Below are 26257 nucleotides of genomic sequence, written 5' to 3' on the forward strand. Positions count from 1 at the left end.
CGCCGCTGCGCCCGCTGCTGTGGGCAGCGTGGACCGCCCCGGTGCTCGCCGACACACGCCGCTCCCGTCTCCCGTGTCCCATGTCCCGTGTCCCGTGTCCCTCTCCCCCCCACTCCAACCCGCCGCCCCGCCCGGTGGTCGCCCCGGCCCTACCGGGGAGGGGGGGGGGTGTCACGGGAGGGGGGGGAAAGAGCGCTCCCATGCAGCCGAAATAGCTCAGTTGGGAGAGCGTTAGACTGAAGATCTAAAGGTCCCTGGTTCGATCCCGGGTTTCGGCAGCCGCTTCTTTTCCTGCTGGGACTCGGGCTGCAAAACCGGCTGCTAGCTCTCCCTTAACCCCCCCAACCCACCCCCCAGCCCGGGGCTGCCAGGTGTCGGTGAATGCACGGCACAGGCACCCTCCCCAAACGGTGCTCCAAGTTGTTTTAATGTCCTAGAAACAAGCACAGGCAGGTACAGATAGAACGCTGCGCACAGGAGGTGGCTGCTCAGGTGAAGGAAGGCACATCAATTAAAATTGGACAACCATAACAAGTCACTTGCATACATCATCTCTGCCCAGAGCGAGTATCTATTTTAAATAAAGCACAAGAACAGAAAACAGTAAGTTTGCTTTCTTGGACTCACCCCTACGTTTAATAATGTGAAACTACAACACTGAAATGCGACATTACGCTTTTATCTGACATACAAAAATAATCTTCACCTGATGTAACATACAGGTGGAAGTGTCTCCCTGCATGCACTGCAGACCACAGCTTAAAATCAGTGTTTGAAATAAATGAGCATATTCGAACAAAAGTAATGACAAGCCTTTGAGTTTCACTTCATCCAACTTTTAATTGATTTAAGACCACATAATTCTGTACATCGCAAAACTGAATTTGGTCTCAAGGTACGAGGAGTACTGTAAGTAACCTTTAACAGCTGGTTCAGAAGTTGAAAGTGGTTTTTAAAGATGTAAACATTTTAGTGTGCTTCAACACAATGTATACTCTTAGTTGTCCTTAGGCAGAAGAACGTATTTATGGTTTTTAAAATGAGAATTCATCGGTGCTGAATTAAACTAAGATAGTATTAGCCAAAAGGTATGGAAAGTAAGGACTGAGATAAAGGCAAGGTGATTGGGGAGTTCTGCTTCTGTGCAACGGTTTGAAGAAAGATCTCAACAGTACTTTAGGAAAACAGAGAAGTGTAGACATGATTAAGTTTTAAAGGAGGGGGAACCTTGAGGATACGCCAATCTCTGAATAGCCACAAACAGCACCCAGTTTCATGGGCTGGAAGCTTCTGCATTCTGAAACAGCTCCACAGCTCCATTTGTAAGTGCCACGTGCATCTCCAGAATTAACTCTGCCAACCTGCCATCAAATTTTTATACTGTTGCAGAAAATGCATTATCCCTTCTCACAGGTTTTAATGAAAAATGAAGAATAATCCAATTAAATACCTGTTCTATTCCTACAGTTTAGGTACTTGTGAATGTCCATTCGATAAAGTGAAAAAGGATTCCAAACGCATATTGAAACTCAGTACAGAGTACAGGGTAATGAAAATATATTCAGATAGTTATTGTAGCCAGAATACACATCAGCATCCCAATGTACATTTAAACTTCTTCCTTAATTTCAAATCATCTTGATTTCTATTGGACAAGTGAGTAGATCACACTTTCATTATAAAATAGAAAAATACTAATCATTGGGCTTTTATCATTAAATACTTATCAATAACACTGCAAGTCTGTCAAAGGCAATTTGCAATATGCTACACCTTTAGCTGGGGGAGGGAACTACATATGATTAAATCTGATATTTAAATCAGATAGAAAAAGACAATCGAAGTGTTCCTAAAATCATGGCCTCAAAAAACAAAACAGCATTCAAAATGGTTTCACTTTTAAACGGAAAAATGAATACTTTGGGTTTGGTTGGTTTTTTTTAAACAAACATTAGGTTCCTTTTCCACTGAATTTTACAATTGTCCTATTAACAGAAACAAAGCCTTTGTTATTCAGACTGCATCATTACGTACCAATTTTATTTCTCACACTTTGGGAGACATGTAAAGCAAAAATAATCAACCCACTGGAAACATTTTCAGACAGGAAACCTGCATACATTCAGTAGCAGTAAAGTCATGAGGCAATACACGGCTACATAATTTACCAGTACATGTTCCTCCGAGAATAAGAGCCATTCCTTTGTCAGACATTGGGCCAAAATAATTAATATAGAACTTAGTGTTGTATCAAGCAGCTCTGCAAAACACTTGCAGTCTTTGCAAGTTCCATGTTAAGAGCACTGAACGGATGAGGACCGAGGTGGCCGCACACCCGCAGCACTCCTACATGGTTTGCGTCGTCTTTTACAGGCAGTTCAACATGGTAAGACCAAGAGAAGCAGTGTGCAGCTCCAGTACGCAGAATCGAGAGCAAGGACTGAAGATAGAACTGTATCTGACAGTCATACAGCATTATAGTGACTACAGCTTTGAAGATATACACATGGATTTTAAAAAGTAAGAATTACACATTTTATACAAATAACCACTTCATTATATACACTCAGTGACAGTATAACTTGGGCAAGTTTGTACCACTGTTCAGCTGCTGTCTGCAGATGCTGGTTTGGTCTTGCACTTTTTTCTTTCTAGGATTTCTTCATCAAATATTTCTCTCTCCCTAAAAAGAAATACATTGAAGTTCCATAGTAAAAAAAAAATCTTAACATTTTAAACAGTTTGCAGTGTGTTACAGTAACTCAGCAAGAATGTTTCCCAGGTTTAATTGTTTTGTTACTTAGACAATGAGAAAGCTTGCCTTACAGAAGGGAGGATACTGAACTCCTGCCCTTATACTCAACGCTTGTCTGTATAGACAGTAAACCAGTAAGAAAAATTCAGACAATACTAAAGAGATACCTTTTGCTCACAGATGGTCCTTTTATGTATTTCTCTTCTGCCTTCTTGTAATCTATGTCATCCACAGCAGAAATCGCATAAATGATGGCCTATAAAAGTATTTAGTTCATTTATACTCACGAAACAAAAGCTAAATTACAAGTGATTTGAAACTGTCTCAGTAGATAAGCCCATTTTTAGAATAAGGTTCCTCAATAGAAAATTGAGTGAAACTGCTTGTTGTGTACGTGAAGTTCTTAAATAAATAATACAGATTTGTCCTTTACCATTCCCAGGAGAGTATTTTTATAACCAGATTAAGATATTCTTCATAGTAATTTTGTTTCTACAGAAGTTACTAATGTTCTCCTAGGAAAGTTATCCTAACAACAATAAGGATCTAAAAGTGCAACTGTAAAAACAAACAATGCACCCCCCCAACACACACAAAGAACCCAAGAAAATCCAGAGATAACTTGCCAAATTAAAAGAAAACATCCAAAGCTTTGAAGAGTTTCAGAAGTAATCAAAATACACCAGAAAGCAATCAATCTGCCTTTAAAAACATCATACCACCTAAAGCTTCTCCATTCTGTGCTAATGGCTTAAAAAAATCAGCACTTAGAATTACACTGGTTCACCTCTCACCCCTAACCCTGCCAGCCCACTAATGCCAACATCTGCAGCACCCACAGGAAGCACACAGTGATTAATACTGGGGCTTTATTATTTATTTTCTCCAACATGTAATGTAAACATATTTGTTCTCTGATTACCAGCCCATGAACATGACTTAAGAGCCTCCTGCACTGATCTTAATATTCTTCACCCGAGACATACATAGAAACTACGCACAGTTTCACGCCCCTTGAGCTGAAGGGACCATGACCCAAGCTGGTAGGCAGGCAGGTGTGAATATACCTGCATGGCTCAAACATCACCCAGCTGCCAGGGAACACTCTGTGGTCATTAAACTCGAATCAGGTAACACTAGTGTTATTTACTTACTTCAACGTTTACTTTTCTCAGCTTTTCGTATTTACTTACTTCAGGCAAAAGGACATCTGAAATAAATTTTATTCCATCTCCACTTATTTGATGCAGATTTTTAGCATCTATTTCATGATACACTTCCTTCAAGTAGTTCACTACAAGGTCTAATTGTTCTTCATCCTCTAAATATGTTTCAATGCAGGTCACGTACTGCCTTGAATTCAGGAATTCCTTCAGCCAACGGGATTGTTTTCTGCTTTTCAAAATAGCCAAAAGATGCTCTTCAGCCCCCTTAGTCTTCACTATAAACTCCACTATCTTTTTATTCGCTTTATCTCTAGCGGCTCTTGTTCTGTCAGGAAGAAGTTTCTTGGAGGGCTTCTGAGGTGAAGTTTCTGATAAATACTCTTCAACATCTTCCTCTGCCACATTTGGAAAGGTCATTTGGACTAAACCTTGATAACCTTCCTTTCTAACTGGGTAACCTGAAAGAAAAGCCACAATCATTCATACTTAAATATACAAAACAAGGGGCTCTCTCGCATACATATTTACATAAACAAATACAAAATAAGTGACTTCCTTGATAAGAGAGAAGTTTTTCTTCCTCCCCTACCAAAGACAGTAAAAAACCACCACTACCAAAATCTTAACTTTGCTTAAAAAAAACCAAAAACATTAGGGAGTTGAAACTCTGACAGGAGCTCTGAAATGAACTCTCTAGAATGTGAAGTAACCAGTTACCCAGTTGTCTTTAACAATCAATATTTATTTAACTTTTGTTGTGGGACTGAAAAACCTTAGAGTACAATAATGGTGCGTAGTAATTTTAATGGTAGCCCCATGCTGGGTCTGATGCCTAACTCAACACACATGTGTAAACATTAGAGCTAAACTTGCCTACTAAGAGAGGAATATAAAAGATAATGAATTCACTTACTGATATCAGCAGCAAAATATTCCAAGAAGGATCCCGTAAAAGAATGACAACCTAAGAAGCCCAGAACAGCGTTATTTATCAGTTCAATTAAGCCTATGAAACAAAGCTGACAGTTTTGGTGTTATCTTTTTTCTGACGTATATCAGAATGGATGACATCATCCAACTCATCTACTTACCTACTCTAATTCGATAGTCAGAAATCAATCGAATACACCACTCAATTTCTTGGCGATAATCTTCTTTGGCTCGTTCCTACAAAAGAAGAGCTGTTTACAGTCCTAAAAAGAGTGGCCTATTAAAGCTCTTAGGTCTAGGACACTAACCAGGTAACAGAAACAGCTAACAATAATGAATCAAAGTTTACTTGCAGTTTTCTGCATTCTCCTGAAATTCAGCTTCTGCCATCACTTTGTCACACACCATCAGAGTAGCTTTGTTGTATGCAGAAAACCCACAAGTGAAGGCACAGTAAGAGTCCTAAGCAACTGCCTGCCTTCCACATACACAGTATTCTTAGCAGCAGCCTCACTGAGATGGAAAAAGGTGTTGGGGGCTCCCCTTCCCATATTATTCTCCATCTTGTGGAGCACGAATTATGTTTAATTACTTTGTTGAATAGAGTGAGAGAGAACAGAGAACCGTGAACAAACCCAGACCAGCCAGCTGCACCACACTCCTCCCCCAGCGTCAGTTATACATTGTGTACACAACTTTATTTTTTCCAACACATGTATACACTTGCAGTTACATGTTACTGGTAGTACTTACTATGAGCTCCTGCTTTTCTTCACAGTCAAAGTGCTTCAGATTCTTGAGAGATACTGAGAAACTTGATGAAACAAAAGAAACACAGTTAGGGAAAAAAGGTAGTTGAGTTACATCTCTATTCACTACAGCTGTACACCCTCCTGAAAATTAGGTTTCATAACAAATTCATAATGCAGGTTTTACTAGTTTTGGTTTTCATAAGAAGCTAAAACTATGGAATCTTTTAACAAATGAGAAGTACCTGGTTTTAAAACAAAACTGAAGGCAGGCCTGCATTTCCAGGAAGTTTAGGCACCACACATAAAAAAAAAAAAACAACAAAAAAAACCCCACTAGCTGGGTCCCCAGCCCTTTTTTTTATTCCTCACACAAGCGTCAGCTGTTCACAGGAATGCCAGCCTGTCTCAAGTGGCAGCATGATAAAGCACCTAGCCCATATCTGCAAATCCTCACCTTACTTGGTCCCTCCCTCCCAGATCAACCTTAGTTTTAACTGACATGTAATTGCCCTGTACCAGGAAGAGGGTACAGGACACTGCCTAAAAGAAACTGAAAGTTCAGAACATGATCAGGATCCACAACATTTACCCTTTTTTCTTGTCATTTGTATTCCCTTCTATCAACAGCACACATGCCTTTCTGTGTTTCCGCTTCACATTTTTTACCTGTTGAAAGGATAAGGTCTCATTAGCATCCCAAAATCCTAAAACCCTTACAAAGCAGGAACGTTTTCCATCAATATTATACAGTACACCCCATACTTACAGGAAGTTACACAAATACAAAAAATTAAGTTTAAAGTGGCAAGAATAGCAAGTTACCCCAATGGAGCATTTTTGATAGTGCACAAGGACCCATACTCTTTCTTTTGTTAGTTGGGTACAACAACCCTAATTCATGATACAAGATATAAAGGCTCAGCAGTAATCCTCTGCTCCGACATAAACATGTGTCAATTAACCACATTTATTTTTTATGTGCTTTTGTCATACGTAAATTTACTTCTATTATCTTTGGAATGCTTGTACTGGAAGATCTTTAACATGTGCGGCTCTACACGAGTCAAGAAGGGCAAAAGACACTCAAGAACTCGGTAAGCTGCTCTTTATCAGACCCCTTGCAATATCACTCTAAGAAGGCAGCGAGCTGTTCTTACCACTGCTGGCCAATAAGGATACCTTCGCAATTTGCACCAGACCAAAATCCCTTCTTCAATTGACTGTGGTTCTACGATGAAAAATAAAGTAATTTTTCTTTGGAAAAAAAAAACCAAGACAAGACAGTTAGCTCACCCTCTCTTATCAGCCTCCTTTCAGGAGTTTCACTTCAACGCTTTTACAAGTTTCAACTAAGGTGACAGGGCACCCCCCCCCCCCCAAAAGGCAGCACACATAATTCTGAATACAGGAACTCAGAAATTTCAATCCTAGGCCCTTGCCCAGTTTCACAATGATTTGCATTTCATTCTGTTTCAAAATGCCTTTCTGGGGCATCCAAGAAACACATTTTATTCCAAGCTTGAACAAAGCTGGATTCACTTTCTAGAAAGGTTAGGTTTCATTGCCAAGGCTTGTCAGCAAACTAGAAGCACACATACCCTAAAAGAGCACACCAATCTTGGGTGAAGAAGTCTCATATAGGTACACTGATGTCTCACCTTGATGTGATAAAATACTAGGAAGTTCTTCATCCTCCTCCTCTTCATCTACTAGTGCTGAGATGCGATAGAGACTCTCTGAGGAAACTACCTTTGAAGACAGGTCAGACAATTCCAGTCCTGCCAACAGCAGCAAGCACTAGCATTCATAAGGGTGGAACAGTGATTAAAAAAGTATCAGCTTCCAACCAGGTGAAACACACGACCATGAAAGTGACCCCGCAGGAGGGTGAGTCACCGTAACACACACACTCTCAATTCTCTGCCTAGGTAAAGGCCTAATAGTCTGAATAAAAGATGAAAAAGGGAAAGCAACAAGAACAGGCTAGTTTCAGGACTCTGTACCAGCCTGCTCCTTTACATAAAGTCATTTCATCTCAGCACTGACCTGCACACTAACTAGATAGCAGTAAAGAAAAAAACCAAGCCACCTGCATGTGAAATTAGCAAGTCAGCAGTAACTCTTACTCTTTACTAGATAAGTCCAGTTTTTCAATGCAAAACCCTAAACAACTCCAGACAACCCAAATGCCACACTAGTTTTTAGCCAGTATTAAAGCAACTGCATTTTGTGCTTCTCCAAAACTTAAAATTAAAATCAGCAATTTAAGAACCTCATTCACAAAAGCAATGCAACATTCCAAGAGAACAACAGTGCTCAATGATCAAATGGGATGAGGTTTTCCCTTCCCCAAGTGATATGCCCACCTTCATCTTCGTCAAAGTCAGGCAGTTGAAACTGCTTTATTTTATTCATAACCACATGTGAAGTAGTCTTATTTTCCTCCTTTTTATGCTTATTTTCCTCCTTTTTATCAGAAAGCATCCCATGGTTAGAAGGCCCAGATGAAGATTCAGGGCAATTCCTTTTTCTGTATGAAGACATCGTTGCACCAATGTCTTGTTCTCCATTAATCCGTTTTAAACTCACTGGCTTTTTTCTGTCATCTAATTGTTTTGCTGGACTTTCGCTTTCACTATTGATGCCTTTTTCCAAGTTATCTGAGGCACTTTTACAAGAGGAATCCAGTAACGTCCTTCTAGGCTGACTTCTGGTGTTTGCCCTGCTGACAGGTACCACTTTGTCAGACTGGCAGGGGACAGACAGAGGAGACCCTTCCTCAGCAAGGGGATGTGCTTGATCCTTGGGGAAAACATTCCTACACAATACAGGTGATCCCACACCTCTTGGTCTTTTTCCTCCTTGCTTACTTTTTTCCTGCTTTGGCTTAAGTGAGACTTTATTTTCTGGTTTGGACTTTGTCAACGATCTGGGTTTGATTTTTTTCTGCCTTGGTAGTGATTTTGATTCTGGTACTTTGCAGTTTTGACTATCCAAGTCTGAGGTATTACACAAGTCCCCAGTACCACATATGGGAGGGTTTGTTCCACTTTCACATGCTTTAGCACTCTCCTCCAAAATGAATGAACCTTTCTGGTCTTGTTTTTTTGTATCAGTCTTCAGGCTGGGGTTATTTTTTTGTTCTCTTTTCTTCTTGGAAGTCTCAGGCTCCAACATTTCCTTAGAGTGAAAGAGCAATTGGCATCTACATAAGGAGGTAGGTGAGAGAGAGCCTGCATTGTTCTCCTGGGATAATGGAGTATTTGGTCCCTCCTCTGAAGGTGGTACTTGTCTGGGTGAGACATTTTGATTCAAAATATCCAGGGCAATTTTAAGAGAACAGCGATATTTCAGTTCTTCCACAGCGTCACTGGAATCATTCCTTTGATCTGATGAAGAACAACATGCAATAAATGCAATAATCTTCATTTGTACATAAGAAATAAGAAATTTTATTTATAGTATATCTTCTGTTTAAGATGCAACTTAACACTTAAATCATCTGTGATTCTTAAGAATATAGAGACATACAAAGTGCAAGATTCCAACGCCTAATTTTGATGGAAGTACACACAAGTTCTTTCACCATTCCTTCCAACACACTACACAAGGGAAGAGCAAAAGTAGCTGTGATAACGTTTAGTCTGTTTTCAAACTTTATGGATGGAATGGAAAGAGGGGAGAAGAAATGCAAAAAAAACCCCTCAATAAATACATAAGTGAAATATGTAACTACTGTCCCCCAGGTTGAGTTTCTGTGTATATTTTACATTCAGAATATACACAAGGCAGCAAATGTTTTGACATATCCTCACCTAAGTTAGAGGCAATGTTTTCTATACATGCTTTCTTCAGTGGTACAGCATCTGCACAGTTCACACTAATCCTGAAAATACAACAAAGCTTACTGAAAACGTCACAGTGTTAAGCACTATTAACCGCATGACACTGCTTTCATCTAGCAATAACTTGCAGTACTTTTTTCCCCCAAATCCCATACTTGTTAGCAGAAGGAAAAAAAAAACCACCACATGAAGAACGCCTGAGCTAACAGTCAGCACGTTGTTCATGGATGTTCCATGAGACAACTACATGGCCAGCTCTAAAAAGGCAATGGGTTTTGGGATAGCCATCTAATCCTTCTGTAAATCAATGATCTCATTTCACAGATATCTTCAGATAAAGGGATTACTTCTTTTTTTAATGTCTAAGAGTGCAAACATATGACAGTAACAAGGATACTTAACTCTTCTTTCAAGCCAAGTATTTCAACTTTAAAAGAAGTCTCCTTTGCATTAGTAACAGATATTTTCCCAGAAACTCCAGTTTTGCACAAAACCTACATTAAAAGAGAAAAACTTGCATTTAAAATCCTTGACCAAGTCTGTTAAGACTCTAGGACAGATCTGACATCAAAACATTTTCAATATGAACAGCGCAGAACAGACTGACATTCCATTGCATCTGGTTGCAGTATTAGGCTCTCTATAGATTAGCTGTTTTTTAAAGTATATACGTGTTTACTTGGAGCTCGCTCTTACTGCTCCATTTCATCCATTTCTAAGTTATAATCACAAACACTTCCTCATTTGTACATCTGCTTTACCTTTGCTGGCCACAAACGCTTCTTCCACATGCAAAGAACATACTCTTGATCTGTCATGACTGTGTTTCACACAGAAAAGGAAAATCCCAGCGTGCTCTGAAGAAAAAGCGAATAAAAGAGTTACCCAACACTTGGTCCATTTTTGTCTTCCCTTTTTTTTTTTAAAGAAATAGAGGACTTAAATAGAACACATTATTACAATTATGTATCATTTTACCTTCGAGATCACTGGACTGATATTACTTTGCAGGCATTCTCCAAAATTAAGTCCTAACAGTGTATCTTTCTATAGCTGTGCAACATAAGAATGTCTTAATGAACATGTAAGCGTAGAAAATACCATCACAAATAAATAAAAAAAATGCTGCTGTGGGCCTGGACATTCTGCAGCTCCCTGTGACCAAATCCTGATAACGGAGGCCACTTGTCACATCTGACAAATTATGCCACGCTGTGCCAATTTTTGTGTGTAGTTTACAACTATAACCTGCGTGAACCAGCTAGAGTCCTCCTGTGTTTCTTAAAGACTTGAAACGCTTTAAGAAAGACCCCTCAAGAACAAGAAAATCTTCCTGTACTTACAAAGCCGAAGACTCAAGTTTCCTCGGCACGCTGGAAGTCGGTCCTGCCACCGAAAGACAGTAAGAAGCAGATATTGCTGCTGCACTGAAGCACCAGACCGTGTGGGCCTGGGGCAGGGGCACAAAGCCTATCACTGCCGCGCCATTTAGGGAAACTATGAGGCTCCCAACAGCCCCCACCTCAGCCCGCTCCCCCTGCCCTGGCTTCCCCTCCCCGGCTTCCACCGCCTCAACAGGACCCGCCATGAGGAAACGGCTGGGACGTGAGGAAAGGGCTGGGACGTGGGGGAAGCAGCCCCAGTGCCCCCAGCCAGGGTGTTTCCGGCCACGCTGAGGGGACAGGCTGCCCTTCCTCGCCTCACCACCCCTCAAGTTCCCCCCATGAGGGGACGGGCCGCCTCTCCTCGCCCCCCAAGTTCCCCCCATGAGGGGACAAGCCACTCCTCCTCGACCCCAAGCTCCCCCCATGAGGGGACAGGCTACCCTTCCTCACCCCACCACCCCTCAAGTTCCCCCCATGAGGGGACAGGCCGCCCCTCCTCGCCCCCCAAGTTCCCCCCATGAGGGGACAGGCCGCCCCTCCTCGCCCCCCAAGTTCCCCCCATGAAGGGGACGGGCCGCCCCTCCTCGCCCCCCACCCCCCGAGTTCCCACCATGAGGGGACGGTCCACCCTCTCCCCGTCGCCGGTGCGAGGCTCCGGGCCGCCCGCCCCTCAGGGTCCCGGTGTGTGAGGGGGGGCCGTTACCGTGCGCGGGCCCGACGCGGACAGCAGCGTCGAACCCCCTTCCTCCATATCCGGCCAACCGCCCGCGTCTGCGCATGCGCCGGCCTCCCCTCCCGGCAACGACACAGCCAATCAGCGACCCCCGCTCGCGCTCAGGTCACCGCCTTCCCGCCGCCAAAACACACGCGCTCCGGCCAATCGAAGCGTCCGCTCCTCCGGTTGCTCCGCCCCCTCGGCTTCTCCTTCTATTGCGGAGGGGGGGGTCGGGGCACGCCCCGCCCCCGCTGCCGAGCGTCCCTGCCCACCGGCGTCACTTCCCCTTCCCGCCGAGGCGGTGACGTCAGGGCACCTGTGCGTCCCCTGCGTGTCCCGGGCGCCATGGCAACGGGGCCGTGGCGGTGACGTAGTCACCTCGGAGAGCTGCACTGTGACATCAGGGTGCGGCAACCGAGCTCCCCGCTACCCCCACCCCCACCCCGGCAGGCCCCAGAGGCCCCGCGGCCCCAGGCTCATCCCAGCCCTTCCGCCTGTGGGTTGCTCAAAGGCGCTTTTTCTAATGCAACCTTACAAGGGATTTGTCTTATTTATTTTTTTTTAGGTTAAATTACTTCGCAGGCCCAAGCGTCCTTGCGTCACACAGGCCCTGCTCAAAAAGGCTGGTGCGTATTTACACCAAGAGGCAACAGGCAGAACAAGTGGGAGGTCTGCGTCAGTGCTTGGACAACAGAAATCACCCCAGACAGGCAGACAGAGCGCACATTTAGTTGTCCAGAGTCTGGAAATAAATGGTGGTATGAAAATGGGCTAAAAAAAAAAAATCAGAAAAAAAAAAAAACAAAGGCCTTCAGCAAGCTGCTATTCGGCCCTGCCAGTTTTTAGCCCTTGTATTCTGAGAATAACAGTGAAAACGGAGCCCACGTTACGATGTTTGATACTTTATTAGCTGTCTATACTTCCTTATAAATACCTGCAATATTGGAAATGTCACCACTACACTGAAGTAGTAAGTTATTAAAACACATTCTGAAAACAGCATACAGACCAAAATGGCATCTCCTATTAGCTTTACTCCCATGAGTACATGGGTTTTTTTCTACCTTGAATTACTGATACTTGTAGAATAATACTTTGTTGACATAACAGAAGAGGCAAACTCCTTGGTTTTGCTTACAGTTTTCCCTCAGGTGCCTTCCATCGCTGAAGACACTTTGTTACTCGCTGTTACCTAATCGATACCTAACTTCCCATTATTCTGCAGGATCAGGAGTGGTCTGCAGGCAGGGCATCCTTACTCAGTGTTTTCCAGCATCAGTCCCTGCATCACAGGCTCTGGGTGCGCTGAGCACTCTGGCCTGGTCCTGCAAGGCGTTATTAAATAAGTATTTCATGTCAAAGGATATAAAATAGTCTTTTAAGACCCGGGTTAGTAAACATGGTCAAAGTTGGAGTTCTGGCCCCACTGGAGTAAATGGGGATACGTCACGGAGTGTGGAGGACAGAGAGCATAGGATAAAGCATAGGATAAAGACCGGAGTTCAGCACACAGCAAGGTTCAGCCCTCTATAGTAAAAAAAGGAGAGGAAACAACTGCCCCTCCTGCAAAATGCAAAGAAAAAGAAATAATTATCCCCTTGCTGAAGCATTCTCCCATGTTATCAGCGTTTGCTTTCTCCAGAGTAAAATCTTGCTGTGCACCTGCTTCCCCATTGAAGGTATGACTGTTATTAAAAAACCTGCACATTTCTGGTCGAGACCTAATATTTTTCCAATTAAAAAACCCCCCTGAACATCTGATTTCTCCTCTGTGTTCAGCTTTACAAGCACTCTAAACATAAATGAGCTTCACACGGTATGGGTCAGCCCTTACATGTAGTCTTTATGATTTCTGCTTGTGCTGTAAATAAATATGAAAGTTGTGTTACATTTGCTTTCCTGCCACTCTCACTCTGATTACAGCTCTGACCTGCTGACCTACCCTCTGTGCCGAGCTGGGTGTCTGTAATGGCGGCTTTCAGCTTCTGCAAAATTTACATTTTTGTTTGCAGCCTCTCCTTTAGCAGCTATTCGGTTCTCCATGCCCATCCTGGAAAAATGAGCCTCATGTACAAATTTCGTTCTTCTCCACTTGAGATTTTTTTGCCCAAACACGCTGTTATATACGTTTGGCCCAAACCGCGAGGGGTGCGGGTCATGGTCATCGCCTTGGGTTAGCAGCCCTCGCGCTGGATCACACCAGCTGGGACTGCGGAGCAGCCACCTGGCTTGCTGTAATCCCCCACGTGCAATATGGCTTTTCTTGTCTGATTACTTGTTCTGTATTAAAATCTGCAAATGCTTATCCTGTGGCTTGGTAAATAACTGCCTAAAAAATTGCTTTTCAAGAAGTTTGTCAACTGATTTCATTAGTCTTAAAAACCCAAAATATGTATAAACTCATTGTCCTCACTCAGGAAACAACAGCACCGTTACATGTGACAAAGTCTTACAACGTGCCGTAGAAGGAGTTGCATTGTTCTTCGTTAAAACTCGTCATGTAAATCATAACCTGGAATGCCAACGCAGAGGCCAGACAAGCCAGCATTCCCGGTTCGTGACAATCCTACCATCATCATGTATCCACAGCGAGACTGAACGTGGGAACAAATGAAACTGGAGTGGAACAAAAGCACAAATCAAGCAGAGGTTGTCTACCATCTAGAGATAATAAAGGAACCACTGGCAAACACTCTTTTTCCGGATAGGATCAAACAGCTGGGTTCAAAGGCTCCTACAAACCTTGTCTAATACAGCAGTAAACCTACAGCTGGGTCTTGTAACAGTGACTGTAGATGTAACGTTGATGGTCAGCGATAATCCAGACGCACCCTCTCCCCTAAGCCAGTAAGGACTATTTACAGGAACTTACAAAACTGTCATAAAGACAACTTACTGCCTTTGTAGGGAAGGAGAAAGAAATCCTTTTTCTGCTGTTTGCTCCTCCTTTTTAAGCCACCTGGGATCTTTTCACGCCACAGTGGCCAAAACTGTTAATTTGTCGGAAGACCAAGTCACCAGCCTTGTTTCCTCGGTCGGGTCCGTACAGACACACACTCACAGCAACCAGATACGACTGCACTGGCAACAGGACACTAAATAAGGATGTTCCACACGACAGACCACGGGCTCCCGACGCACACCTACACTCGGGGCGCTCCTGTCCCCCCAGGCTTCTCCCGCCTCTCCCCGTGCCAGCGTCTGAGGGTCAGTGGGGTATTGCTTGTCGAAGCCGTGGCGAGCCAGTGGCAGTGCTGAGCGCGTTAGCTCTCACAGCCGGCGCCGTTCACAGGAACCTTGGACACGGTGGGGCAGTTGCTCCGGAAAGTGTCGAGGTCCTCGGTGGTGGTGGCTTCGGGTCCGGCAGTCCCCGTCCCCTGGGGCAGACAGGCGCCCCGGGGACCCCCCTGGCTGCGCCCGCTGCGGGAGCAGTCATGGTGCCCGTGGTTGCCCAAGCGGCTGGAAGCCACCACGGCTTTCATGGCAGCCTGTTGCAAAGGCACAGCGGCATGAGCAGTTATTAGTGTGTGTTTGGCAGACTTCTCCCATTCGATGCCATTCCCGATGCACTCAAGCCCCCGGAAAGTGCAGAAGGGGAGACGGCACCCGCTCCTTCAGCCATGCTGAGCTGGAAAGCGCAGCCCTTTGCCTCGGACAAGGCTTTTCCCAGCAGCAGCTGCCTCCACGGGCAGCTCAGCTGCTGCTCCCCGGGGACGCAGCTGCGCAAAGAGCTGCTCTGTTGTCCTTCACCCCCCTCCCCGAGCCAGCCCCCCGAGCTGCCATGTGTCACTGAACATTTATCTGCTCGGGGCAGGGGATCCTTAAAACCCAGTGACAGCAGCTCTCGGTGGCCCCAGCCATTTCCATGAGGGGACGCGAACATGAGCCACCCCTGGGGGTTAACAGGGCTTTTTCAACTCACCTTCAGTTTCCGCCTGGCGTTAAATTCCTGCAGTTTCTTCTGCGTGCTGTCCATGTGAGCAAATTTAGCAGCTTTTCCAGTGACCCAGGGATGCTCCAGAGCCTGGTAAATGGTCAGTCTCTTCTGGGGGTCCAAGACAATCAATTTTCTGACCTGTAACGAACAAAAAGGCTTCCTTTGTCAAAAGCCCCTCATTTTGTTATTTCACAAGCTTTGACCCAAAGGCTTCATACTTGGGCAGCCCCGAGCCCCAGCACTGGCTCTCACCAAATCCTTGGCGTTGAGGGAAACCTCATCCCACCACGGGGACACGAACTCGTAGTCGCAGGTGAGAATGCGGCTGTACATGTACTGGTCCCCTCGTGGGTCGAAGAAGGGCTCGAAGCCACAGAGCCTGCGAGGAGAAAGGAGGTTTCCTGGCTGCTCGTAGTGGGCTGAGGTGAAGTAAACCGTCTTGCCGCCGCGGTTTCACCGCCTGCGGGGCCCCGGCGGCGTTACTCACAGGATGTAGGTGATGACGCCCACGGACCACATATCCACTTCAGGGCCATACGGGCACCCGTGGAGGATTTCGGGGGCTGGAAGCAGAATTTGGGGTTCAAATGCACGGGTGTGGGGAGCTCCCAGCAGCGTGGCCACGGTGGGAACCGCACAGCAGAGGAAACACCTCCTGGGCACCAGCAGCGTCTCCCGAGCCCAGCACAGCCGTCAGCCATCCCTGCACTGAGCTGTGCGCAGCCTCAGGCAGGGAGCAGCCCTACCTGGGTCTTCCCCCACCACCCCCAGCTTTTCCCTCCACTCACCACAGTATCCCGGTGTCCCACAGACGGTTTTCATGGTGTCCTGTTCATCCACGATCTTGGAGAGCCCGAAGTCACCTTGGGGGGACAGAGAGGGGAGCAGTGCTGCCGTCAGGGAGAGGGACTGTTAACCCCCCCCTCGTGCCATGAGCCCCAGGCCCCCTGGCAAACCCACCGATTTTAAGGGGAGCGTCGGGGGACAGGTCTGCGTAGAGCAGGTTCTCTGGCTTCAGGTCACGGTGGACGACTCCATTTTCGTGCAAATACTACAGAGAGAGAGAGAAAGCGGGGATGGGGGGGAGGAAGGGAAGGGGCAGGGGAAGCCCCATCTGCCTTGGACAGAATTCGGGAGGAGGCAGCAGCGATCTGGGACCCAGCACAAACATGGACCAAATCGCCCGACTAGTCCTTTGGAAACACCCAGCACCTGTGGTGCCAGAGCTGCCGGCATGGCTGTAGGGGCACAGTAAGGACGTTTCCCATTATGAGTTTCCATTTTTAAACCCTCCCGTTGCCATAGAAACCCCATCTCCAGTGGACCTGTGATGCAGAGCTACGCTGACCTTCCTCCCTCCTCTCCTTCATCCCCTCCAAACGCGGATCAGAAGAGGTACCCTTGCCTTCAGAAGGCCAAGGGCAAGTGGGCAGACGCCTTTCCCCAGGGATATTTGGGATGGGTGCAGCTCCCGATGCCTTTCCCCAGGGATATTTGGGATGGATGCAGCTCCCAATACCTCTCCCCAGGGATATTTGGAATGGGTGCAGTTCTGGGTGCCTCTCCCCAGGGGTACTTGGGGGGGTGCAGCCCCCACAGCAACACCCCGGAACCACGCAGGGGACCTCCTTGCCAGGCTGTCCCCAGGGGTTGCGGGGGGGACAGGAGGACGGATGGACACATGCCGGGGGCACGTTACCGAAACGGCTTCCAGTATTTGCTTGACCACGTGGGCTGCATCCCGCTCGCTGTAGAAACCCCTCTCCACGATTCTGCGGGCAGACGGAGTCAGCGTGGCAGCGTCCTGCCCCGCATGGACCCCCCCCTCACCCTCCATCCCCCAACCACAGTGTGCATCAGCCCCCTCCATCCTCATCCTCCCGCCATCGGGGTGGTGGGATTTGTCCCCCCTCATTAGGAGCTGGGATGGGGATTGTGGGGCTGGGCATACCTGTCGAAGAGCTCTCCTCCCGTCACCAGCTCCAGGACGAGCGTAATCTCGGAGGGCGTCTCGAAGATCTCCTTCAGCTTGATCTGAAAGGGACAACGGGAGGGATCCAGATGCAGAGGCTGGCTGTGCTGGGAGGAGCACGCAACCACCGGGCTGCCAGGACGTAAGGGGTTTACTGGGACAACCAGCACTTTTCCCTCCTTGCCTTTTTATTTGTTTGAACGTGACGTTTTTAACTGTTTGCAACAGCCCTGCTCGCTTAGTTGTGCATTAAAGATGATGCTGGGAATGGGAAGAGACTGGCACGTGGTGCCTTTATCCTCTTCATGTCTCCAAGCTTGTTAGCCAGAAGAGGAGCTGACTGAAAGCTTTTTAATTTCACAGCTTTGTCGGCCACGCTGGCACCTCTGGCACCTCCGTCCAGCCTTGCAGCGTGGGAGCGATCCGTGGCAAAGCCCTGCCCTCATCCTCCTGGGACAGATTCTGCACATCTGCATTTGCAGGGATGCAGGTGAGATGCACAGAGCCCCGAGGAGCCAAAGCCACCTCTGGAACTGGGGTCCTGGGACCTCATGACCACTTTTGGAAGTGTCCCTTGGACCATTTTGCAGCAGAAGAGGCACTAAACAAACTGGTTTTCTCCTGAGTTTTGTTTTTTAGCTCCCACACAAGGTGAGCTTGTCTGCATGAGACCTTTGTGCCACTGCAGCAAATCTGGAATTAACAGGTCTCTCTTAAAACTACGTCAAAATGCAATTTTTTTTATTTTTTTAATGGAAAACAGAGAATTTCATGCTTCTTAAGACTTTTGTGACACTGCGAATTTCATGGGGCTTTAATCATTACCTTCATAGGCTGGGTGACAAGCCGTGATACCCTGCAGGGTGAGAGACACTATGTGGCAGCTTATTGCATTATAATAATACACGGAACCACTATAATTTTCCTATTAACTTCAAAAGTTTACAATCCTATTATCATCCGCTGTTGAGGTTGGTGCTGAACGATAGCGAGCACATAGACAGCACCAGCGTAAATAATGAAATGGAGCATCTCTTCTTCAAAAATCACTTGAACTTGGGAGTGAGCAGAACCCTACAGAAAACTCAGTGATTTAAATATTAAAACCGTCCACCTGGTTCCTCCTCCACATCTCCGTGGTGCTGCTGCCTGGAGAGTGGAGGAGGAGGGAGGGCAGAAATTGAATTTTCTGTTGCGTTTCTGATAACACATCAGAGAGGAGCCTCTACCCATCCCTGGCCAGTATCACCTGAGCATCCTCCTGGGGTGCTCCGAGCGGGCGATGCCTATCCCAGCTGTTGTCCCTGCATCTGCCCAAATGTCCTGGGGTGGGGAAAGCACCCGATTGCCCCAAAACACTGAAACATCCCAACACCCAAGGCAGGCCCATGCTGAGCTGGCTCAGCTTAGGGATGCCCCAGCTCCAGCATGTTTGCCCCCACCATCCCCATTGTTAGGATGTTTTTGACTTCTCTCAGCTTTATCTCTTTGCATGAAGGTTTTGGATGGTGGCAGGTGGGCAGGACATCCCCACTGGGCTCCTCCAGAGAGCAAAGCCTTATCGTTCCAAGGGCGGTTGATATGGGCTGGGCTGGAAGCAGCCGTTTTTAGGCTGCGTTTTTAGTGCTGCTGAAAAAAAATGGCAGCTTGGGTAGCAGCAGCCAGCAGCAAGGCAATGTCCTGTTGATGTCCTGGCCACAAAAAAAATCAATTGGAGGGGGGTCTGTCGCACCCCTGCAGAGCCAGCACTCAGCACCATGTTGGCAGCAGCTGCCAGGTGGCTTTTTGTGTTATTTCTTTAACTCAGGTCATCTCCGCGATGCTTTTGCAATTTGCCGGTGGAACTAAGCAGCCGGGAATAAGCCTTTTTGGCAGGTGGAGGGACGGGGGCACAGAGCCCCTGAGCCCCCTGCCATTGCAGAGGGGCCGACACGGTGGCCCCAGCTCTGCTGACACTGGCGGTGATTAGATCCGCTCCTGGGCGTTGCAAATCGTTCCAGCCGAGCTGCCGTTATCCCCCAAGCGCTGAGCAAGAGAAACGGCGGCCGGCCGCGCTGGGACGAAGCACCCAGCACCCGCAGCCCTGTCCTCCCCTTTTATCTCCCCTTGCAGGATTCATTACAGATGGGTAATTTTCTGTGGTATTCATTTGATCTCCTCGATGGAAATTGCTTACCAAATGGAAATCTCAGGCCAGGGGACAGGGGGGAGGATGGGGGGGCCCCAGTCCTTGATGTCAGAGCTGGGAAGCTCAAAGGCACTGCAAGGACCAGGAGTTTCATGCGGCAGCAAGCAGGGAGTCACTGTGCCATGGCGAGGACTGGGCATCTGGAGCCCGTCTGCAAGGCAGGGAGGGGACACGGCATGCCGGCAGGGTTTCCCATGGGGTGATGGGTTCATCCTTCACCGACACAGGATGAGGACAAGGACATCCCACAGCCCTTCCCTTGGCACTGCCGGGCTGCCCGCGGGCAGAGTTAGGGGGAGAGCCGCACTCATCAGCCACACCGACCCAACACAAAGGGAGCTGCGAGCTGTGCCACGAGGGTCGTACTCACAATATTGGGGTGCGAGAGCCGCAGCAGGACCCCAATCTCTGTCCTCACGATCTTTTTGTCGATCTAGAAAGCAGAGACCACGCGGAAGCGGTGTTACCTGTGCTGCCAGGTCTGCGTCTGGCCCCCCGCCATGCAGAGACACCCCCCCATTGCTCCCTGCCATTTCCCACGTCTGTCCCAGGGCCCATTTCCTCAGCAGCAGCAAAATGCACCCAGTACCCCCCCAGCCTGCTGAACCCCCAGCCCAAACCCCAGTGCTTTTGTGCATCTGAGACCCCCGGACGTGTGGGAGCGATGCCCGGCTGACAGCCCTCTGCCCATCCCAGTGCCAAGGTGCTTTGGTAGCGGAGCAGAAACACCCCCCCACACACACACCCCCTGCCAACACTCACCGTCTTCTTCAGTATCTTGGCAGCATACGGGGTGCCCGTGCCCTTCTCCTCGCAGCTGTACACCACCGAGGTGGCTCCCCTGCAGGAGGGCAGAGTGTGTGTGAGGTGGCCTGGATATGTCCGGGACAGAATGGGGGGTCCCGCTCGCCCCATGCCCCCCACCATGACCTTTGCCAGCCCCAGACCCTGGGAATTCAGCATGCATCCCCTCCTGTGCACCCCCCTTCCCACATCATTTCCAGCTTTCCCGGGTAAAGCCATTTTAATTAAAGCCGAGTCCTACGGGGGGTTTAAATCCTTAAGCAGCTTTCATGACAGGATGGAGCCTCCCTCTCCCCACTCACGGCCACAAGGACAACCTCAGAGGGGACCGCAGGGACACTGCGAGGGTCCCCATCCCAGCCGTGTCCCCGGCAAGGCCATGGCACACACAGGACAACCCCCTGCTGCTGCAAAACCTCTCCGCGAGGTTAAACCACTCCAAGTTACAAGAGGGATTGTTCCCATTAAACCCCCAGCAGTGCCCCTCAGCTGCCAGTGATTTTTAGATCTAGTTAATAATGTTTTCTAACCACTGGACGGTGAAATCAACCCATTGCTGCAGGCCATTACAGGGCTCGTTTGCAATTTCATCTTTGCTGCCTGGCTCCTCAGAGCAGATTAATTCTCGCCCCCGAGTAATCGACCACGTTTTATTGCTCTTTGGCTTCACCGTCTTCTGGGACCGAGTTCAGGCTCTGCCTCGAGATGCACGGCATGCCCACCTGCCCATGCCCTCGGCCCAGGCAAGCACCGACACTGAAAGGCCAGCCCCGTGCACCCAGACACCATCTTTTGCATCAAAATCCCCCCCGAGACCAAAACCAACCCACAGCGTGGCTGCGAGCGACCTTTTGCTGCAGCCCCACATGCTGAATGCCCCGGCGCCGGTGGTGCTCCCTGGGGTGCTCTCTTGAAAGAGAGATTTGCTTTAAAAACGAGTGCGGATTTTTGCAACTCATCCGGCTGAACTTGGGAATCGCGTTCCCATGGCAACAGCAGAGCCGGGTACCAGGTACCACAGGATGCTGCGGGGCCTGGGGATGCTGCAGGGTGAGGAAAACCCAGCAGTTCTAGACCTTGGTAATTTTCAAAACATTTTCTTCCTTTTGCTCAACATTTTCTATGAAATTTTAATTTGCAAATAAAAAGTGATTTGGAAACATGCCTCTCAGGCTTGAAGGGGAGAGATGGCTATCAGCTTCTTCTCCAGCTCAGGAAAATGGGCAGAAGGCTTCAATTTGAACCCAAAATGGCATCGCTGCTGCTGCAGCCGCAGCAATAATGTGGTTCCAGCGGGGGAAAAAAAAGTCAGGAGCATCTCCCCTGCCTCCAGCAGCCCTCCCGCAGCAAGGGCTCAGCTCACGGCAGGCACGGTTTCCAAATGCGCCGGACGGATTGCAGTAAACCAGTAGCACTCTGACCTGCCAGCGCCTTTCTGCGCGCGGCAGACGCCTGGTTATTATCCTGATTTCCCAGCCGGCCTGGGCGCGGGGGCAGGACCCGGCAGCCCCCATTCCTCATCCCTCCGCCCCCTCGCCACAGCTGAATCCCAGCCCGGACCTGGCGCCTCTCGCCCTCCCGCAAGATTTTTTCCGCACGGACAATTTGCAGCCTGATTCCTGCTGCTAACAGGATCATTTAGAAGCCCTCGGCTCGGCGTTTAGGAGGTGCTGGGGTCGCTCCTCGGATGCGGTGCAGCCTGCTGTGCCCGTGGCACAGCACCGACTGCCCCTCACGCGTTCCCAATTATGGCAGCGGCTGGATTCATGCCGGCATTTGCTACGCCCCAGCCCTTCGCCCTGCCAGCCCCAGCAGCCGCTGCTCACTGCTGCTTAAGGCCTCAAATAAATATCCGCAATCAACCTTGACTGCAACAGGAGATAATTGCATTTGCTTTACAGATGAACTGGAAAATGTCGAACAATGGGATTTGCCGAGAGAGCCTGGACCGGTGGCAAGGGCACGTGCAGCCTGCCAAGTGCCGGGGCCGGCCCGTGGGGAGGAGCGAACCCGTGGCCGAGCCGGCACCCCGGCCGGACACTGCTGCCCACAGCCACGCTGCGACAGCCGAGAGCAGCCCCCAGGCTGCTCCGAGTCACACCTGGGGCACGTCAGGCTGGGTCCTCCGTGCTGGCACGGCAGCACGGCCGGCGGGACGGCCACCCCACGCTCCCTCCATCCATCCCCTGTGGCTCCTAAGGCCAGAGCAGGATCCGACCTCGCAGCCTGGCACGGCAGCTTGGGCAGCACTGGTGCACCATGGCAGAGAGGCACTAAGCGAAAGCCACGCGTGGCAAGCGGGCTCCCACTGCCCTGGGTCACATCGGCTGCCCAACACACCGGGTGTGCAGCCGTGAGTGGACAGCTCCAAGACTGAGGCCAGTTTGATTTAAACCTGGATGCTGAAACCGGGTGGGTGGGTGGGTGGATGGATGGGGCTCAGAGCCTGTCCCTCTGTCCTACATCCATCCGTGCAGGGCTGCGTGCTGCCGAGCCCTGGGCTGACACTGGCCACATCTCAATAAGAAGCCTTAAATATCTGCTGTTTTTCAGGCTCAGAGGCTCCTCTGCCAATGGAAACCCTGCGGGCAGCTGGGGCTGGCCCAGCCTGAACCACCACCTCCGAAAACATTTGCTCCATCTGCTCCTTGGTGCCAGCACTGCCGCTCTTCTCCACCGTACCTGGGAGCATCTCTGGGATATGTCGTGGCCCCTGGGGCACCAGCAGCCTCCCGGGCCCGTGGGTATTTGGCACCAGCCCCGGGGTCTCCCGGACGCTGCATCCCGAGGGGCCCGGGCAGGGCTGGGAAAGGGTCGAGCTGCTGCAGAGGATGGCAGCGCCAGAGCGGTGCGTGCCAGCAGTGAGGGCAAACCCGCCGGGGAAGCAGGGATGGGCGCTGCCTTTGGGCAGGTTTAAAACACATGTCTCCTGTCAGCCTGGGAAATGACACACAGCACCCACAGGACCTGGCACGCCAGCCCTGATGTCCCCCGACCGTGAGGATTTACAGTAGGACTTCTAATAAATAAGTAGCAAGAGCCTCCACCAAGCAGCGGGTGGCTGCCGAGGCGGCTCCCCTCCAAGGCACCACGCATGGGGATGCAGCCGGTACCCTCGGCGGGGCTTTCCGACTCAGGTGGGACAAATCCAGATCTGGGAATAAATTCACCCTGGGCCCACGTCCCTTCTGCGAGGCTCACGCTGCCTGTCTTTTGTGTGGGGGCTGCTGCGGGAGGGACCCACCGCAGCCCCACACTGTGCCAGGCTCATCACCCACCTCCCCAAAGCCTTGGGCTGCTCAGGGGGAAGATGGGTCTCGCCACGAGCCCGCTCTCCACCCCAGGGGTGAGAAACAAACAGCTCCACGTCCACAGGGAACCCAGGCCCCATCCTGCAAAACCTCAGTGAGCATTCCCGAAACAACTGCTGCAGCATCATGACAGATCCCGAGCACCAGCCTACACGGGAGGACAGGGTCTCCCTCCATCCCCCCCTCCCATCCATCCCTCCACCCCCCCCATCCAGCCCTTCCTCTCCCCACCAGGCCAGTCCCAGCCCCACTCAGGACACATGACCGTTCAAGGTGGGCTCCTGCCCCCGCCAGCCCCTGCTGACCCCCCCCCCGGCAGCCGGTACCGTCCCAGCTCGGGGCCCACGACGTAGAAATCTTCCAGGGCCGTCTCACGGTGGGACCCATCGATCCAGTACTCGCTGCCGGTCTTGGAGGAGGGCATGGTGGGCCAGGGGTGGCAAGCTCCCGCCAGCTGCTTGGAAGAAGAGACCCAGGCATCGCCGCAGGCCCCCCCCACCCCCCCCGCCTTGCTGCCCCCATGCGTGCGAACACCCAGATGGCCCAGCAAAAAACAGTGCTCGGGATTATCAAGCGTGATGAAGTCGCAGCCACAAATCTCCTTCCCACCAGGCACGTACGCTGCCTTTTTGGAGATAATACCCTCCCTGCCTATGTCGTATCCCCCCCAGCTTTTTACACCAGCCCCCCCCCCGCCATTTCCCACCCCATCCCCACCTTTCTGGGGCTACCTCGGCTTTTCAGAGCCCGGCAGGCCAAACGCTGTGCCCGGAGCCCGGGCTCTGCCCCCATGGACTGGCACATTGGGGTGTTTGCACCCCAATTCCTGCTGTCACCCCCCAAAACCACCCCAACACCAAGCACGCCTGCTGATCCCAGGAGCCCACATCCCACCGGGGGGCCCTGCAGCCCCTTGCTCTTTGCAACCCCCTTAATATTGGGGTGGGATTTGGGGAGCCGGCACATACCGTTAGCTGCGACGTCGTTGCGCGGCGAAGCCGTGTCCCCCTCGATTCTGCCTCATCCCCGGCGCGGGCCGGCTGTGCGGAGGGTGGGTGCTGGGTGCGGGGGCCGCTCAGCGCCCCACACGCCTCGCTGGCTGGCACCGAGCCTGGCTGCAGCCCCCCCCCCCGGGCCCGGGTTGCCAACTGGTGGGACCCCCCCACACAGCTGGTCCCCACCGGGGCGGGGGGGGAGTGTTAAGACTCAGCTCCTTGGGGTGCTCCGCAGGGGGCTGAGCAGCGCTGGGGCGTGGGGTGGAGGGATGGAGGGATGCAGGGATGGGGGGATGCAGGGATGCGGGAACGCCAGGATGGTGGGATGCAGGGATGGAGGGATACAGGGATGGAGGGATGCGGGAACGCCGGGATGGCAGGATGGAGGGATGCAGGGATGGAGGGATGCGCGAATGCAGGGATGCGCGAATGCAGGGATGGCGGGATGCAGGGATGGCGGGATGCAGGGATGGCGGGGCCGGGGCTGCGGTGCACGGGGACCCTCCCAGGCAGCAGCACCGGCTGCCGCCGCCGTCCCGGCTGGCTCGGCCGTGCCACCCCCCGGCCCGCGGCCGCCACTGCACCGCCAGCCCCGCCGCCCCCCCGGGGCTCCGGGCTGTGCTCGGCGGTCGGGGGGGGGGGGGGGGTGATGGGGTGAGGGGGGTGCAGGGCAGCCCCGGGTCCCAGCCCCACGCTGCAGCCGCTCCCCGGCGCTCGCAGCCCCAGGCTGGAGGGGGGGGGTCGTGGGGGGGCTACCGTGCCGGATCCGGACGCTCTCCCCGGGGAGCACCCAGCACCCCCTCGGGTACCGAAGGACCGAGCCTGACCCGCATCGCGGGGAGCACCCACAGCCCTGCACCCACCCGGGGGGGGGGATCCTGGCCCGGCCCGGGGAGCACCCAGAGCCCGGCATACTCCCCCCCCGGGTCCGGGTCCGGGTCCCGGGGGCTGGATCCTGCCCCGGGGGGAGGACGCGGGCGCTGCCGGGCGCGACCGCACGGTGACGCCGTCGCCCGCCGGATGGGAACCGGGGGGGGGGCGGGGGGGCGGGTGAAATAGGGGCGGGAGGGGGTGAGAGTGGGAGGGGGCAGGGCGGGGCTGAGATTGGGATTGGGGCGGGATTGGGTTGAGGAATGGGGGGAATGGGGATGGGAGGGGGCGTGGCGGGGGGGTTGGGGGGGATGGGATGGGGTGGGGGGGTGGGATGAGATGGGGTGGGGTGGGATTGGGGATGGGGTGGGCTGGGGCCAGGAAGAGGATGGGAACGGCATTGGGGTGGGATTGGGGATGGGATGGGCTGGGGTGGGACTGGGGATGATGGATGGGATGGGATGGGAGTGGGGATGGGCTGGGGTGGGACTGGGGATGGGGATGGGATGGGATGGGAGTGGGGACAGGGCCGGGGTGCAGTTGTCCCCGTGGCTGGGGCCCCCCACGCTGTCAGGGAGCCCCGTGGGGTTTTGTGTTTCCCTGCAGCAAAGGGACCCGAGCAGGGGGTTTCT

The 26257-nt window shown here is 50.9% G+C and overlaps 2 protein-coding genes and 1 non-coding gene across 4 annotated transcripts; 1 reads left to right on the forward strand and 2 right to left on the reverse strand.

Annotated features, from left to right (window-relative positions):
- Nucleotides 1-205: 205 nt before the first annotated feature.
- On the forward strand, nt 206-278 carry TRNAF-GAA (transfer RNA phenylalanine (anticodon GAA)). The gene has a single exon. It is a non-coding gene; the product is annotated as a tRNA-Phe (tRNA).
- Nucleotides 279-820: 542 nt separating this feature from the next.
- On the reverse strand, nt 821-11616 carry PWWP3A (PWWP domain containing 3A, DNA repair factor). 2 transcript variants are annotated; one of them, XM_069790588.1, is made up of 15 exons: nt 11537-11616; nt 10792-10834; nt 10210-10305; nt 9851-9942; nt 9419-9489; nt 7970-8992; nt 7262-7381; nt 6761-6831; nt 6193-6269; nt 5605-5665; nt 5013-5088; nt 4835-4885; nt 3949-4379; nt 2923-3011; nt 821-2683 (listed from the first exon to the last, which is right to left on the reverse strand). In XM_069790588.1, the coding sequence occupies exons 3-15, from the start codon at nt 10264-10266 to the stop codon at nt 2605-2607; spliced, it is 2298 nt and encodes a 765-aa protein (XP_069646689.1). In that variant the 5' UTR covers nt 10267-10305; nt 10792-10834; nt 11537-11616; the 3' UTR covers nt 821-2604. The 2 variants fall into 2 exon arrangements, with proteins under 2 accessions (XP_069646689.1, XP_069646690.1); XM_069790589.1 differs by having other exon boundaries at nt 11444-11558.
- An 818-nt stretch (nt 11617-12434) lies between these two features.
- LOC138686604 (calcium/calmodulin-dependent protein kinase type IV-like) lies at nt 12435-24915 on the reverse strand. The gene is made up of 12 exons (XM_069790590.1): nt 24729-24915; nt 24087-24214; nt 20408-20486; nt 20016-20078; nt 17437-17519; nt 17185-17257; nt 16446-16536; nt 16274-16348; nt 15973-16048; nt 15738-15864; nt 15471-15623; nt 12435-15036 (listed from the first exon to the last, which is right to left on the reverse strand). The coding sequence occupies exons 2-12, from the start codon at nt 24182-24184 to the stop codon at nt 14812-14814; spliced, it is 1143 nt and encodes a 380-aa protein (XP_069646691.1). The 5' UTR covers nt 24185-24214; nt 24729-24915; the 3' UTR covers nt 12435-14811.
- Nucleotides 24916-26257: the final 1342 nt, after the last annotated feature.

The sequence above is a fragment of the Haliaeetus albicilla genome, chromosome 8 (assembly GCF_947461875.1).
Source record: "Haliaeetus albicilla chromosome 8, bHalAlb1.1, whole genome shotgun sequence".
NCBI lineage: Eukaryota > Metazoa > Chordata > Aves > Accipitriformes > Accipitridae > Haliaeetus > Haliaeetus albicilla.

Excerpts from the sequence above, each read along its gene's own strand:
- PWWP3A (XM_069790588.1), bottom strand. The coding sequence starts at position 10,266 with ATGACAGATCAAGAGTATGTTCTTTGCATGTGGAAGAAGCGTTTGTGG. Across the intron at positions 4,886-5,012 it reads TGACTATCGAATTAGAGTAG|GTTGTCATTCTTTTACGGGA; the intron begins GTAAGTAGATGA and ends TGGGCTTCTTAG. Across the intron at positions 3,012-3,948 it reads CAGATGTCCTTTTGCCTGAA|GCCATCATTTATGCGATTTC; the intron begins GTAAGTAAATAC and ends ATACTTTTATAG.
- LOC138686604 (XM_069790590.1), bottom strand. The coding sequence starts at position 24,184 with ATGCCCTCCTCCAAGACCGGCAGCGAGTACTGGATCGATGGGTCCCAC. Across the intron at positions 17,258-17,436 it reads GGAGGAGAGCTCTTCGACAG|AATCGTGGAGAGGGGTTTCT; the intron begins GTATGCCCAGCC and ends GTCTGCCCGCAG. Across the intron at positions 15,037-15,470 it reads ACGCCAGGCGGAAACTGAAG|GCTGCCATGAAAGCCGTGGT; the intron begins GTGAGTTGAAAA and ends CCTTTGCAACAG.